The following is a 17,055-nucleotide window of genomic DNA, read 5'->3' on the forward strand; positions in this document are numbered from 1 at the left end:
ACGAGGCATAAGCCACACAGAGAGAGAGAGAGAGAGAGAGAGAGAGAGAGAGAGAGAGAGAGAGAGAGAGAGAGAGAGAGAGAGAGAGAGAGAGAGAAGAGAGAGAGAGAGAAGAGAGAGAGAGAGAGAGATGAAATGAAATGAAATGTTATATTAACGTCTTCAAAAGGCCAAAGTGACCTATGAGACCAGAAAGTTACAATGTGGTGGATCTGATACAAAGTCAGAGTAACAAAATGACAAAATAAAATACTATGAGAGAGAGAGAGAGAGAGAGAGAGAGAGAGAGAGAGAGAGAGAGAGAGAGAGAGAGAGAGAGAGAGAGAGAGAGAGAGAGATGAAATGTTATATTAACGTCTTCAAAAGGCCAAAGTGACCTATGAGACCAGAAAGTTACAATGTGGTGGATCTGATACAAAGTCAGAGTAACAAGATGACAAAATAAAATACTATGAGAGAGAGAGAGAGAGATTAACGTCCTGTCGAGGCCAAAGCTGACGTATAGGACAAATCAGAATACATTCTTGGTTACAGTGTCTTCCATCATAGCAATATGAAAATAAAATAAAACTACCTCAGTAGCTCAGAGCTCCATGGTCATGAGCTTACCATTACAACATGTATTACCCATGCTTTCTACATATAAAGAAAAGAAAGATGTGCAATCTGGTTTCTTTAGTTTCCCCTGTGCTTGAGGTGATTTGTTTACAAAGTCTCTAATGATGGCTCTTCCTCCTCTATAGACTGCCCACTTCCCCTTTTTCCTTGCTTCTCTTACTTTTTCTAGTTCTGCTGATTTGTTCTTTAGTTGGGTAGGTGTCAGCTCATCTGATATCCAAACGGATGTACCTTTTAAGGACCTTGTCTGCTTCATGACTGCTATCTTTTCTTTCATATCATAGTAGAAAACGTTTGCCTGTTTCCCTTTGACTTCAACATGCATTGGCTCTCCCAAATCGATGAAGGGGACCACCCGAGACAATCGTTTAGTCAGTGTATTTGTCTCTACAATGTATTCAGATTCATCTTGTTCATCTTCATGCCTTTGCGTGTCCCATCCATCGGGAAGACCTCCAATTTGAATATGTCTTTCTATGCTCTGTACTCTCTCTTTTTCTTTAATAATAGACAGAACTTCATAAGAAAAGCTTTGTGGAGTTACCTTAGCTGTAGATTGGTCTTCTTGAACCTTTGGTGGGAGTTCTTCCATTGGTGTTTGCTTTGTTGTCAATCTTGTACTTTTGTTTGAAGAGAGAGAGAGAGAGAGAGAGAGAGAGAGAGAGAGAGAGAGAGAGAGAGAGTTTTAACGCCGTAGGAAACCATCCCAAGAGACCTGAAAGATCTAGTCGACGAGGAGTTCAACTCAAGACATGTTATTCAAGAGGGAAATGGCATAACCAATCTACCACACTTGGGTGATTGAAAGGTTATACCATTTTCCTCTTTTTATTAGCGCGCACACACACACACACCCACCCACACACCCGAGAAGAAGAGAGTTTTAATGTTGTAGGAGAAGACTCGCTGTGTCTCTCTCTGTCTGGCCTGCTACTGTTGTGTCCGAATTTGGTAGATCTCCCTCTGGTTTGCTCGTTGAGCACGATATCCCTCTACTCTAGGTCGTCTCTTGGCTCGGATCACATCTGCCTACTGGAGAGTGACCCCTCTCTGTGTAGTCGTAGCAAGTGGTGCTGGAGTCGCTCGATGAAAGAAATGTGTAAGTTGGGACTGTCTACTCCCACTGGATGACTGTAGTATCAGGTCGCTATGTCTCTGAATCTCAAGGAGAAAGCGCCCAAGCTTTCTATGGTCTCTGGACTCCATAAGCTCTCTGAGTGTAGGTTGCCCTGAAAATAAGGCAAGGTAGCGGTTGCGGATGTTGGGGTATAGGCGTCTGTGCCTTTCCCGGCCGCCCAGAGTCTGGGCGCCCACTGACTTGTATACCTTATACATAGCATAAGTGTATAGGGGGCTGCTCACTCTTTGGAGTCTCCCCACCCACATCGTGTCGTGTGTCTCCTTCTCTCTCTCTCACTCTCTGTCTGTGGTGCTCCCTGATCCCTTTCAATTGGTATCAGAGCGTAGGTGCGGAGGGAGCGCGTGTGTGCACAGTCACGACGACAATGGAGAGCCAGTTTCATTCCCGAAATCGCGTCCGCGCGCGCGGCACTTTCAAGAGTGCAAACAGGGTTTCGACTTCGGCATCGGAAAATTCAGCTTTCCGAGAGTGTTTCCTACAGGTGTCCTGCCGTTTTACCCCCCTTTCGAAGCCATTCGAGCCATCAAAAACTTCATTCGAGCTACGGTTGAGGAGCTGTATTTTTCAGTCCTCTTTTGGCAGTTTATGCTGCGTTTTTGGGTCGAAACGGAGGTTTTTTGGCATAGCTTTCACACTCGGACTCGGATAGATGTGATCCAGGAGTCTAACTTGGGGTTTGGGCACGCTCCGGACGCGCTCGTCATATCAGAATTTTAAAATTCTGAACGCTGAATTTTCTGCAGCAGCAGTTGTTTATTGTGTGTCGAGGATTCCACACATGGTTTGCTCTCAGATGTGAGAGTGATATTTGCTGCAAGTTTCCTCACAGGTGGGAGGATACAATGTATGCCTTATGTGGTTTGATGCTCAGGGAGACTAATGTGATTGCATTTTGAGCTCGGCAATGTATGCCTCGAGCATGTTTTTTTTGGCAGTCACAGGTAGAGAAGATATTTGTGTACTAGATTTGCAGGTGTTTGCAATGATGTATGCAAAGTGTGGAGATTGGTGCATGCATTTGGAGTGCGGTTTGATGTGCTTTGGTTGCTCATGGTTTTGAGCGTGCAGTCAGTTTGGTTACTGGTTTTGTGGCCGTTTTACTGACAAAACTTTGGCGAAATTTTCCCAAGAGTTTTATGCGCATCATTTATGCTATCTAGGTAGAGATTGCGGGTTGCACTCAGCATTTGCGTGCGGTGTTCTCTGCAGGTGGGAGATTTGTGCGTGTGTATGCATCGATACCGCACATTGTGGGCTTGGTGATTAGCTCACGGGTTTGACAGGCGTACAATTATCTTGGCACACTCACAGGAGTGAGTATTGTGATGTATGCTTGTGTGGCTACGAGCTAGGTAGCCAGATTCGAGCACTAATGGCTTGAGGTTTTTCAACAGGTTTCAACTACAGGTTTTATAGGTTTACAAGCAGGTTTGAGGGCTTATTTGGGCGTTGAATTTTCAGCCATTGTTTCCTCTTTGCAGGTGTCCATGTATGGCTCAGTTGTAGGCTGATTTGGGACACATTTGTGACTTGTATATGCAGCTGTTTAAGAGCTGAATTTTGGGGCTGATTTGCAGCCATATTTGCAGACTTTTGTTGATGCGATTCGAGCCAGTTTAGGGCTGATTTGGTTGACATTTGCTACTCATTGTTGGTTGCTCTTTTGCGAGCATTATGGCTGATTTTTCATTTGACTTCGAGCGTTATGGTCTGTCACAGTTTGATGGTACAGATTTTGTTGCTTGGAAGGAGCATATGCTTGTTGCATTGGCGGATTTGGGGCAGGATAAACCCTTGCGTTATTTATCGGCGAAGCCCAAGTCTATGCGTGATGATGATTGGCAGGATCTTGATGAGTTGGCAATGTCTACGATTCGTTTGCATCTGGTTGAGTCTGTTGACTGGCAGGTCTCGAGGGAGACTACAACTCATGCTTTATGGCAGAGTTTACATGCTATGTACGCGACATCCATCCCTACAAGGGAGTCTAGTCCCACTTCTATGTCCATGGGAGAGATTGGTCCCACACGCAAGTCTCAACGGCATAGAGACTTGACATGTTGGCATTGTGGACATAGAGGGCACATTAGGCGTCGATGTTTCAGGCGTTTGAGACAACGGAGGTGACAGATGCGTGATGCAGATTTGGGCACGACAGATGCTAGTGAGATCAGTACGGTGGTTACTGAGTATGCTTGTGACGGCGATGTCACATTTACATCTAGCTTGTCTTCAGACGATCTTATGTCTACGGAGTGCATATCGGATTGCACATTGTCTTGACATTGGTTACTAGATTTAGATGCTACTTTCCATGTCACGTCGCATCGTGAGTGGTTTAGCACGTTTTCTAGTGGGAGACTTGGTTGTGTGCACATGGCTGATGGTGTTGTGTATGACATTGAGGGTGCAGGAGACGTATGTTTGTCCTTGCCCAGTGGTATGAGATTTACCCTGCGTCATGTGCGTTATGTGCCAGATCTGAGACAGGATTTGATCTCAGTCAGACAGTTACGGGATAGTGGATGTCGGGTATCGCTGCTTGAGCGATCTTTTGCGTTGCATTTGGGTTCGCTAGTGATTGCGAGAGGTGCTAGAGTTGGCACATGGTACCCATTGCACGTAGTACTGGTGCGAGATGGTCGAGTCTCAATCTTGTTACAGCCATGCAGAGAGCGAGAGACCCGGACAGTCTCTTTTGCTCATGGGTTGCAGGATGCTTTGCATGGAGTGCAGAGTAGTGAGCTCGTTGTGCACACAGTTGGGCACGACTTGAGCAGTCACACAAAAGGTGACAGAGTCAGACATGCATGCTTTGCTAGTGACTGAGCAAAGCAGAGAGTCAGTTGTGCGAGATACTTCTATGCAGGATAGACAAGTAGAGCGGTCTTGCTCTAGTGAGTCACGACAGGAGGACGTTGTGCAAGAGTCTATGCATACGGAGTTAGAGCATGAGAGCTCTAGTCAGTCACAGCAGATTGAGTGGTCATGTTTACAGTGGATGATTGCAGAGGAGACTGAGATGTTAGCGATTATGCAGTCATTCCTTTCTATGCTCGACAGTGAGCATGGGGATATAGTTGTGCAGGATATGTCTTCCAGCAGACACCTAGAGCACTGTTTGCTCTGAGGTTGTACGACAGGTTGATGCGTCTTTTGCGGACAGTCAGGAGATGCATGCGGCTGACACGCCTTGTCAGTTAGAGATGCCTATTGCCAGGGATATATATGTTGATGCATGCTCCGTAGAGCTAGCAGGGCCCGCTAGCATTGCATCGGCATTCGGTGGTCTCATGTATGAGATGTTGATCTTGAGACCGGATATCGCAGCTGCAGTGGGCATCGGTTGAGAGCGGTTTTCTCTCGCCTTTTGTAGTCTTTAGACTAGGTTCTCTTGCTTAAAGACACAGTCGCCTTTAAGTGGGAGGTTGTCGGGGTATAGGCGTCTGCGCCTTGCCCGGCCGCCCAAAGTCTGGGCGCCCACTGACTTGTATACCTTATACATAGCATAAGTGTATAGGGGGCTGCTCACTCTTTTGAGTCTCCCCACCCACATCATGTGTGTGTCTCCTTCTCTCTCACTCACTCTCCGTCTGTGGTGCTCCCCGATCCCCTTCGCCCAGAGTCTGGGCGCCCACTGACTTGTATACCTTATACATAGCATAAGTGTATAGGGGGCTGCTCACTCTTTTGTGTCTCCCCACCCACATCGTGTGTGTGTCTCCTTCTCTCTCTCTCACTCTCCGTCTGTGGTGCTCCCCGATCCCCTTCAGCGGATATCTTGGTAAGCTTGGCATCTACAAACATAATGCTCCTCGCCTCGCCTCTGCTGTACATACCTTACATATCCTCTGGTCCTTGGGAGTATGTGATGCTCTACGTATCTCAATCTCCAGTCTGTGTGATGAAACACTAGGCTGTCCAATGGCTACTCTGGCACTGTGAGACACGTAAACATCCATGTATCTAATCATCCTCTAAAGTAGTCAAGAACTGATCCATGTAGTACATCATCTTCGATGGAAAAGGCTGTCTCGGTGTGATGCAAGTCTCTCTGATATAAAGCTGCCAGAGATCCTGTTTGAGGACCCGCCATGTGTGCTAAACCATCGTGTCATCTGTGCATACCATGATCCACTCTCTCTAGTCGCAGCTAGTTGGTGGGATGCCTAAGTGCTCTGTATGATAATCTGTTGGATGGAAGCTGTCGCACTCTTTGGATGAAGGATACTGTCTGAAAAGGGCCTCTACTAGCATAGGCGATGCAGCTAGCTCTGATCCGATGATGTCGTGCGGCACTTAGGATTTCCCGCGTATCAGACGGGATAGTATGATAATCTGTGGCCTCTCGATCTGTGTCCACCAAGAACCTGTAAGGCACGGCGCCCAAACTGGTGCTGCATACATGAGAGCTGGGGTGACTAATGTGTCGAAAAGTCACCCCTTGGTGCAGGGCTCCTGGAAAAAAGCCTGGTGGCATCGACGCTCTAGCATCGCGAATGACGCATATCCTCGTGTGATCCCATCTCTGGCTGCGCGCTCGCCATGGAGAACCGTTTTGTAGCAACAGTAAAAGTGATCCCCAAGTATACATATGAATCAGTGACCTCCAGTCGCCCTCCTACTAGTGTGAAGGTGGCTTTGCTCCTGACCTGTTTGGAAGTATGGAAGATAAGAATCTTGCTGTTACCAAGGTTCACAGTAAGACCTCTCTCTGTGCAAAAGTCATCCAGAATCTGAAGATGTCGCTGTAGTCCATCCTGTGACTTAGATACCAATACAATATCATCAGCATATAACATGATAGTGAACAGGCGTACCTGCTAAATCCAGGCCCTCGCCCCCATCTCGAAGAATATGCTCTGACAACTCGTCAATGTATAGCCTAAACAGTGTCGGTGAGAGAGGGCAGCCTTGCTTCACACCAATGGTGCTAGCAAGAGATGGTGAAGTGCCTCCTGGAGAGCGTACTTTGGCTGAGTCGGTCTCATAGAGAGCGAAAATCCCCCAAATCATCTTTGGAGAACTCCTAATATCTGAAGGCGTTGGAAGAGCCTATGGCGGGGGACTTTGTCAAAAGCTTTGTGGAAATCCACAAAGCAGCAGTATAGTCGTCTCTTCCGCGCCTTTGCGTGATCAATCAGACAACGCAAAGTGAAGATGTGGTCGATAGTGGAGAAAGCTCGTCTGAAGCCAGCTTGACCTGGTGCTCGTAAACCCTCGCGCTCAGCGTATGAGCTCATCTTTGCCTCCAATATTGCTCCATAAAGCTTGGCCAACGTGTGGCCAATCATGATAGTCCTGTAGTTACCCGGTCATGTGGATCCCCGGACTTGTGGATAAGCACGATAGTATGCATAGTCCACTCTGAAGGCAATCCCTCTGCTAATGCCATATTGAAGAGCATTGCAATGAAAGGATAAGTGTATGTGCAACATATATGATGTGCTCACTCTGCATACCTGTGTGGTCCATGGAGCGCCCATGCTGTACCATACCTGCTGTAAAGAAAGTAGATGTGATCGGGCGTGGTCTTGGGGGCTCTGGTGGGTGGCTGCCCTGGAATCTCATAAAGCATCTGAGCATAATCATGCCATCTCTGGGGGTCCTCAATCGGGGTGGATGGGCGGGGTTCCCGTAATTGGCGCCAGGCTAGTGCCGAATCCCGGGTCATGAGTAGGTTGTAAAGATCTAGCTGCTGTGCCTCCTCGAACTCCCGCTTCTTACGGCGGGTGAGGGTCTTCATGTCTTTTGAGCCTCCCTCTCTGTGATCTCGCCTGTGGCCTGCTCCGCGTGGCGTCTGTATAGCTCTCTGCACTTGTCATCATACCATCTGTTCTGGGGCATGGTCCCAGATCGAGTGGTGCTATCAATGTGTGTGTATGTGGGAAGCTGAGGAGTGCAGAGTCATGTAGAATAGACGAGAGTTGTGCAGTAAGTGTGTCGAGGGGTGCAGATGGATCAAGCCGATATATGCCACTAGAATCGTGCTGAGTATATATGTCAGAGAGATCGTGTGTGAAGTAGATAGTGGTGTGAGGTGTATGGTGGCTAGTGTGTGTGGTGGGGGTGTGCTTTCCAATGAGAGAGAGATGTAAGTGTGGTCATCCCCAATGGATATGGGTGGGATGGTAAGGGATGTGATCAAGTGTGTGGTCTCTCTAGATCCAATGACATAGTCCACTGTACTCCCTCTTGTGGTGCTGATGAGGGGATGCATGTGAGGCCTCCTGTGTTTGGGCCTCTGGGTCATCCCGTTGTAGATAACGAGACAATGCTGTGAGCCTAGTCTGAGTAGATGTCTCCCATAGAGTATGGGGGCTGCTGTGTCTGCTGATGTCCTATCCACTCCTGCCTCATCTAGTGGATGTCGAAGTTTGGAATCCTCAAAGTCATAGGTATCACACTGTTTGCTCTGTGTCCGTCCGTTGAAGTCTCCCATGAGAAAGACTTCGCCAAGACTGAAGTACTCTATGATCCCCTCTGTCAAGCATGCATGGCCCCAAGGCCCCCCCCCTGCCCCCCCCACACTGGGTCGCTCCCCCCCCCCCCCCCCCCCCCCCCCCCCCCCCCCCCCCCCCCCCCCCCCCCCCCCCCCCCCCCTATGCCTCTCCCCGTCACTCTCTCTCTGAAAATCTGTCACCCTTTGCTCTGTCTCCATTGATTGTGGCAAACCTCGATCCTGATGGGGGAAATAACATAAGGCAATATAGATAAAACTTCCCTCATGTAGCTCCACTCTTATCCACATGAAGCGTGCCTTCCGCATCTCTAGCCACAATCCTATATCCTGCCCTGTAGCTCTCGTCTATATAATACTGCTACCCCTCCTGAGCCTCTGGAAGTGTGTTGACGCATGCTCTTTCTGTGCGATGACTCCCATACATATCCCTGTACCCTCGGTAGTCCTCTCTCTGGGCTCTCATGTGTCTCTGTCAGAAGTATGATATCTTGGTCTTCCATAACCTCCTCTAGTCTCCCCGGATGCGTCCACAAGGAACCATTGCAGTTCCATACCGCCATGTGTAGCTCTGAGTGAGGTGTCTCATAGGCCGCGAATCCCTAGTCGATAGCTTTTCCATCAATGATGACACGGCCGTCTCTGTAGAGAGCTCTCTTGCCCTCCTTCGGGCTTGTAGCACTCGAGGCATGCATACTCGTCGATGCTCAACTTGCATGTGTGTGAGATCGTCATCAAGGTATATAGGCGGCCCTTGTAGAGTATGCAATGCTACCCTCTTTTCTCACGAAAATGGTCCTCTCCTCTTCGTTGGGGAAGTGGAGAATGAGAGCTCTTTTCTTGGTTGTATCTTTCCCTACTCTCCAAACCTTGGCAAATGGAAAAGATTCGCTTTTGTAGTCAAGCTTGAGACATAGCCCTTTGGCATCCTCCTCGGGAGTAGAGGCAGTTGTCTCCATAATGCCTGTCACTCTGACATTGAGATGCCGTGCTTTTCTCATCTTTTCCTCTTCAATGGTTGTTTGTATGATGAGATGCTTGTCTTTTTGGGCTTCTTCTTTGACTTCCCTCGTGAGGTATTACGTACTACCTCCACCCATCCCTCCTCCTGAGCATCCATCTTTCCCTCAATGGAGTCGGTCATGGCTTTTGTTTTTATCTCGATGGCTTCGGTGATGGTCTTTGTAAACCCCCTCCTTCATTGCTTCCTTCACTTCGACAATTTCTCCTTCTTCGCATGATGGCCGGTCTCGCAAAGAAGCGACCTCCGCTATGAGGATGCTAATCTCTTGCCTCATAATGTCTCTTTCCTTGAGGATGGCCGCTTTCTCTTTACGCCATTCGTTCATCTCGTTTCTCCATGCTTGCATTTCTTCTTCAAGGGTGGCGAGATGCTTGTTGGTAGCCATGAATGTGGCCTTGTTCACCCTACTCGCCAAGGGAAAGGCCTTGACGGCGGGGTACGCCATTTTGGGATCGCGGGAAAAAGAAAAAAGGGGGAAGATCCTTTCAAATGTCTATCATGGTGTGGAGAGAGAGAGAGAGAGAGAGAGAGAGAGAGAGAGAGAGAAGAGAGAGAGAGAGAGAGAGAGAGATTAAAGGCCCAAATGGCCCCCTTTGTGTATAGTTATAAAGGTTATTAACCTTTGGCCAAGTTCACATTGAACTTCGACACTAACATTAAATTGGTCCTATACTTTTAATAAAGGGAACAAGTGAGCCAATTTTACTCACTTCATTATTCCCCTCAACTAACGAGTAGCGTGCCCTCTCTCCCCCTCTTCGTTCTGCTAGCACCCTTCTTCTTGCCTGCACTCGCCCCTCTCCAAGGTGCACACCCTCCACATTTCTGCGTGCTCTCTCACTTGCACACACTGCTTGGCGCTCATCAACTGGTATCAGATCCCAATTAGGGTTTGCTCCCAAACCTGCAAACGCTGATTTTCAGCCAAGGAGGTCAACTTTCACGCGAGATTTTGCAATTTCATCGCCAAAGGACTCGTCCCCAGACACTAGAGAGCTCCCGGCAAGTCAAATTGACCTAAAACAGCTAAAATTAGGTCAAAATCAGCAAATTACAGGTTATGACAGCAAAATACAGGTTCTGCAAATGACGTATTAAGGTGTGGGACACTTTTGCTAAGTCCCCATTACCCGAAACACTGAAATTGTCGAAATACAGGTGTTTTCAGCAAATTTCATATTTACGCAGGTTTTTGCAAGTGTTTTTATGATGCGACTACATTGGGGAAAGTGCAAATTGATGCAATCTACGCATGTTTGACAAATTTTGGCTATGTATGACCATTTATGGCTCATTTTCATGCAATTTGATGCTACAAATTGGGGCTTTTGCTCTTACATGCTTCTAATGGCTGTGTATTAGCCTTATGTATGTTCTGTGAGGCTAAAAACAACTAAATTTGTTGTTTTTGAGCACAAATTCGCTTGGTGAAATTTCGTGCGCATAAATTTTAGAGATTGTTTTTTGTGCCCAAATCGACCTATTTTGCCCCAAATTGCTCTTCTGACCATTTGGAGCTGTAGTGCACACCTCTGTGAGGCTATACTCCGGTTTTTGTGCATTTTGCCCAAAAATTCAGCGTATGAGCCCTCTTATTCGTGAAACTATGACCTCATCTTCTTCGGATGTAAAGAATCTCTTCGAGATTAGGAGGTTCGATGGAACAGGTTTCGATCTTTGGAAACACAGGATCCAGGGAATCCTATTTCTTAACGACTGTGAAGGGGCACTTGAACAGGTAAAGCCACAGAATATGACGGATGAAGCATGGGTTAGCCTGAACAGGAAGGCTGTTACATACATTAAAATGGCCATGACCGATGAGACAGTCATTGACGTGAAAGGTATCACAAGGGCTTTTGGTGTATGGGAGAAGTTAAAGGGAATGTATGAGAATACAACGCCTGTCAACCAAGTGCATTTGATGCGAAAACTTGTTTGCATGCAACTAGATGAGTCCAAGAGCGTTGCAGAGCACTTGTCGTTGTTCATTGGTACTTTGTCCCAGTTACAAGATTCACGCTTGCTCCCTTTTGATGATAAGCTGAAATCTGTCTTCTTGCTTATGACCTTACCTGAGTCATGGGAAACATTGGTGGTTTCATTGTCCTATAACCCCAATTTGACCTTTGATGGTGTTAGGGGTTCTATCTTGAATGAGGAAATCAGGAGGAAAGCAAGTGGAGAGAGAGGTAGCTCTGCCAGCATGGTTAGAGGTAGGACAGAAAAGAAGAATGCCTATGCACAAAGGAGTAAGAGTAAGAGTAAGGAAAGGGGAAATGCTAGCAAAGGCAAGGGTGATGACTTGCTATCTGTGTGGCAGGAAAGGTCACAAGAAACCCGATTGCAGGTACTGTAAAGCCTAGTTAGAACGGAAAAAGAATGGCGGAGACAAAAAGAAAGAGAAGAAGGAAGCCAAGACAGATGCACAGGATATCTCAAAGGACAAAGAGAAGGCCAATGTGGCTTCTAGTGTTGTGATTGAGGAGCTGTCAGATGTAAAGGACATCTTGTGTGTCACTTTGTCAGACGATGATGCTTATAAGATTGATGCCTCTCTTAATGTTCATTCACAGGACATGCAGATCACCAAGAGTGATCTTATTGATGCTTTGTTGACTGTCAATGATGCATTATCCCAGACTTGGATTGTTGATTCCGGTGCTTCATTTCATGTGACTCCTATCAAATAGTGTTTCTCTACTTTTGATGTAGGCAAGCGTGGCCATGTATACCTTGGAAACAATCATGCATGGTCCATTGAGGGTATTGGCACTGTGCATCTCTCCATAGATGGCACAAATAAGCTTGTTTTGCGTGATGTTAGATATGTGCCGGGAATCAAGAAGAGTCTGCTTTCTGTTGGTTAGATGAATATGCATGGTTACTGCATCTTGTTTGAGAGAGGGTCATGGAAAATGACTAAAGGCTCAAGGCTGATTGTAAAGGGCACAAAGAAAGGGACACTTTACTGCATGCATGGAAAGGCCATGTTGGGCAAGTTTGTTGCATTGGCTGAAATTAACTCTCACATGGAGTTGTGGCACAAGAGGCTTGGCCATATGAGCCAAAAGGGCCTTTCTAAGCTTTGTACTTTGAAGAAGCTTGATGCTAAAGGCACAAAGCTTGACTTTTGTAATGAATGTCAATATGGCAAGCAAGTAAAGCGTTCTTATTACTCTGGTGTCTCTCGTAAATCTTGTGTGCTTGATCTTGTACATTGTGATGTATGTAGCATGCCTACTAAGTCTATGGGAGGTGCATGCTATTCTGTCTCCTTTGTTGATGATCATTGTAGGAAAATTTGGGTTTATTTGCTTAAATTTGACGATGAGACCTTTGCTGCGTTTAAGAAATTTCATGCATTTGTGACCACCCAAACAAATTGAAAGCTAAAATGCTTGCGTACTGACAATGGGGACTATCCCACCCATTGGTTTGAACAATAGGATAGCTCAAAGGACAAAGAGATTTTATCATGCTACCTGATGTAAACCCATTGCCGGATAATGTGGATCATTGGGTGAGGCGGTCTACTGGTTAAAGACGGTCTGCGAGCAGATATGATCCCTCTTTGCATTATATTATGTTGACAGATGAGGGAGAGCCTCTTACGTATAAAGAGGCAAAGACATGTGAGCACAACGACAAGTGGGAGCTTGCTATGCAGGAAGAGATTAAAGCTTTGCATGCTAATCATACTTGAAGACAATTGATGCAAAACCCAAGTATAAGGCAAGGCTAGTTGCAAAAGGATATGTTCAAACCAAGGGCATAGACTTTCAGGAAGTGTTCTCTCCTGTTGTGAAGATGACCACTTTGTGTGTATTGTTTGCCATAGTGGCTGCTCTTGATTTGGAAATGGACCAAATAGATGTACTTCTGCTTTCTTGCATGGTGATGTTGATGAAGAGCTTTACATGAAGTAACCCGAGGGTTTTGTTATTCCTGGCAAGGAACATTTGGTATGTATGCTCAATAGAAGCTTGGATGGGCTGAAACAATCAGGTAAACAATGGTACAAGAAGTTTGATCGCTTCATGCTTAAACATGGTTAGAAAAGAAGCACTGTTGATGCTCTTAAAGGAAGCTGAAATCTGTATTTTCTATGAAAGACCTTGGGGCAGCTGAACATGTACTTGGAGTGCGTGTTACAAGGCAAAGAGACAAGCGCCTACTATATTTGTCGCAAGAAAAGTACATTGAAAAGGTGCTGGACAGATTTAACATGGCTGAAGCAAAGCCCCTTGGTGTGCCATTACAACCATATGTCAAAATCTCCAAGGATGATTGTCCTAAGTCAAAGGAAGAAGCCAATGACATGCAAAGTGTGCCTTACGGTTCAGCTTGTGGTTCACTGATGTATGCTATGGTTGCTAATAGGCCTGACATAGCCCATGCAGTGGGAGTTGAAAGCCGATTTATGGCTAATCCAGTCCGGGTGCATTGGGATGCAGTGAAGTCCATTATGAGGTACTTGAAAGGAACTCAAAACAAATGCCTCTGCTATTGTAAAGGACCAATGTAGTTGAAGGGATTTTGTGACTCTGACGTGGCTTGTGATGTGGATACACGGAAATCCACAAGTGGCTATGTATTTACTCTTGCGGGAGGTGTTGTTTCATGGTGTTCTAGATTGCAAGATTGTTGCATTATCTACGACAGAGGCTGAATATATTTCAGCCACTGTAGCTTCGAAAGAAGCTATTTGGTTAGCACGCCTATGCAGTATTTTTGGTTTGCATGCTAAGGCACCTATGCCTAGTTGTGATAGCCAGAGCGTCATATGTCTGGCAAAGAACGCTATGTTTCATGCACGGACAAAGCATATTGATGTGCGGTATCACTTCATACGTGAAGTGCTTGAGGATGCCCTTATTACATTGGTTAACGCTAGTTCTGTAATCGGACACTCAAATGTCCTGAGACACTAAAGTGTCTTGTTTTTCTAGCAACTTGTCATAATTATTTGGTGAAACTAGAAAAAACATTAAGAGGTCATGTTCATATCTTAGGTCAAGTATGAGGTGAAGAACATAGCCAAATTTTACTTTTGCCAAAATTAATATCTAATTAAGATTATAATGATAAGTTTTAAGATGAAAAATCATAGAAAATTAGTGCAGTTTTAACAAAATTTTCATAAATTGAATATAACTTTTGATCAAAATAAGATCTTGAATAGATTTCAAGGTGTATGGATAAGAAAAAACTTATTATATCAAGAAATTGAGCTTCATAACTTAGTTATGGGACTAGATAAAAATGTAGTTATTTGCGTAGAATGTAGTTACTATTGAGGTTATGATCAAAAGTGAGGGATTATAATTTCTATGAGTACTTTGAATAACATTTTATAAGTTTGCAAAAGCATTTCTTGAGATGTATTCTAGATTTCATGTACCATTTTATTTAAATTCGCAAAACAAGGACACTAAAGTGTCCTTTTTGGTACCAAACTAGTGTTAAGGTCCATACATCACAAAATCCAGCAGATGCTCTCACTAAGTGCTTATCCAAAGCACAACATCATCTATGTATAGAGATGGTGGGAGTCACGTAGCTTAAATGCGCCATTTATGCCTTTAGGTGGGAGGTTGTTGGGTTAAAGGCCCAAATGCTTCTTCTTGCCTGCACTCGCCCCCTCTCCAAGGTGCACACCCTACACATTTCTGCGTGCTCTTTCACTTGGACACTCCGCTTCGCGCTCATCAAGAGAGAGAGATTGCTATGAACCAATGGACGTAGTAATGAATTAGATAGATTGTACAATGGGGGCTCAATGCTTGATATATACCAGATGGGGGTCCTTAAGTACCCCCTCATCAAGATTTGCCTGACCCACACTCATGTCAAATAAGTAAAAATAAATACCAAAAAGCCAAAATAAATAGTACGACCACATTGTACGTGGCCTCTTTTGGTACTCTCCTAAATCTACAAGTCTCAATCTCTAGCTGATGTGATGATGTGGGCATCTGTTGAATAGCACATTGTATCCCATGGCTCCTCAAGGAGAACACTGGAACATTGAAGACTACTCCCAGGTAAGTGTATGCGTTTGTATATTCAACTGTCCCGCCAACCCACTGTGGTGTTGAACACCATAACTTTGGTCTTTCCAAGGTTCACCAACAAGCCACTATCACTAGCATTGTGTGCAATGCATCCAAGCGTTGTTGCATCCCCTCGGCCGAATGTGAGATCAACACAATATCATCCGCATACAACAGTAATGAAATCCATGTCCTTGCTAGTTGTGCTCCCCTCTCAATGTAATCTGAAACCTCATTTACATACAAACCAAACAGGAGAGTGGGCATCCCTGTTTCACTCCAACAATGGAGTGAATATGCTCAGATAACCCCTCAGGAGTACGAACCTGCCCCACGAGTGTCCTGTATAAAGCCAGAACTCTCGAGATCAACTCTGTGGGTACTCCCATCTCCTGTAACAGCAGCACACTGAAGACTCTTGGACGAGGAGCCTCTCTCTCTCTCTGCGCTTCTGCTGTTTATATACTGGCATGGTTGAGGTGTTTAGACTGGATTTTATGGATAATGGACTATGAAAGCTTGGAAATGGTAAAGCATGAGACATGCTTTAGTTTTCAAGCAATGATTGCCCTGGCATTTGCTTGGAAACTATGCAATAGTTTGATGCAAGAATGGTGGGAAAAACTCATTAAGCCTTGTTGCATAGGTGTATATTGGAATATGTATAGAATTAGAAGTATGTGGTACCTTATCTTTGATATCAACTTTTTTGTGGAGGTTGCCCTAGCCTTGCAGAGCTGTTGCTTTGTTGAGTTGGTCCATCTGTTATTTTGTCCAACAAAACATCTACCTACTCAAACTAGGATGAGCATAGAGTTTATATCACCTCTATGCTTTACATTGATCTTGTGGTCCTAGAGACAAGTTTTAGAGAATCTTGGGCCTTAGTTACTTGATCAAGGCACAAAAAAGGGTTGGCAATGGAATTATGTCATGATATGCAGAGGAGAGCCTTTTTGAACTGTTGATAGTAGTACTCCTAGGTTCTCACACCTGATAACCTGATAGAGGGAAAGGCATTAAGTGCTCAACTTTGAGGTGTTTAGTTGGGGAGCAGAGACTGTCAGTTAAATCTTCATGATTGACTCACATCTCCTTTGGAAAATTCCTGCCTTTGCAGCACTAAATATGACAAGGGGGCTCAACATGTGATTATTTTAACTGAAAGGAGCCCTGCATTGTTATAAGAAGTTGAGAAAAAGCCCTGGAAATTTCTGGATCAGCAATTTAGAACCTGCAAACCCCCCCTCCTCATTCAATGCTTTATTTGTGCCAGGTTTTTATTGTGGCTGAGTCTTTCCTATATTTCTGCATCCATGACAGAAATTTACTGCGCAGACCTATGGATAGATGTGCTCATGGCTATTTGTGTTTGTGGTTGGTGTTTGTGTATGCCTGCTCGTGTATGCATATACATGATACCTAGTTCTACACCGACTATTGGGCTTTGATGATGTTAGTTGGGATAGTGTGCATTATGAACGGATGATTATATTGTCTACACTGTCGTGAATGATCACATTTTCTGATTAAAAGTGGTTCTATCGACTGTGATCACACGTCATGCTATAATGTTCTCAGAAAACTTTTAGTTTAACAAGGTCCTTCACTGTGTGTGTTGGGATTATAGCCAAGCTTTATGCCAAATTTGGGACGGGCTAGACGAGATGCAGCCTCAAGGGCAATGCAAGGTTGGCATTCCCAGCGACTCTTTGGGAATGGGGATATTGGGGATCCAATTGTTAAGGTAACAGGT

The 17,055-nt window shown here is 45.3% G+C and overlaps 1 protein-coding gene across 3 annotated transcripts in view; it reads left to right on the top strand.

Annotated features, from left to right (window-relative positions):
* The window catches only part of LOC147434943 (uncharacterized), a 182,055-nt gene that overhangs the window by 119,508 nt on the left and 45,492 nt on the right, over positions 1-17,055 (top strand). For all 3 annotated transcript variants that reach the window (XM_086491322.1, XM_086491320.1, XM_086491321.1), the window contains exon 6: positions 16,930-17,046. In XM_086491322.1, coding sequence (XP_086347448.1) covers positions 16,930-17,046 — 117 coding nt within the window. The remainder of the gene's footprint in view (positions 1-16,929; positions 17,047-17,055) is intronic.

The sequence above is a fragment of the Adiantum capillus-veneris genome, chromosome 19, assembly GCF_014529385.1.
Source record: "Adiantum capillus-veneris isolate H3 chromosome 19, ASM1452938v2, whole genome shotgun sequence".
Taxonomy (NCBI): domain Eukaryota; kingdom Viridiplantae; phylum Streptophyta; class Polypodiopsida; order Polypodiales; family Pteridaceae; genus Adiantum; species Adiantum capillus-veneris.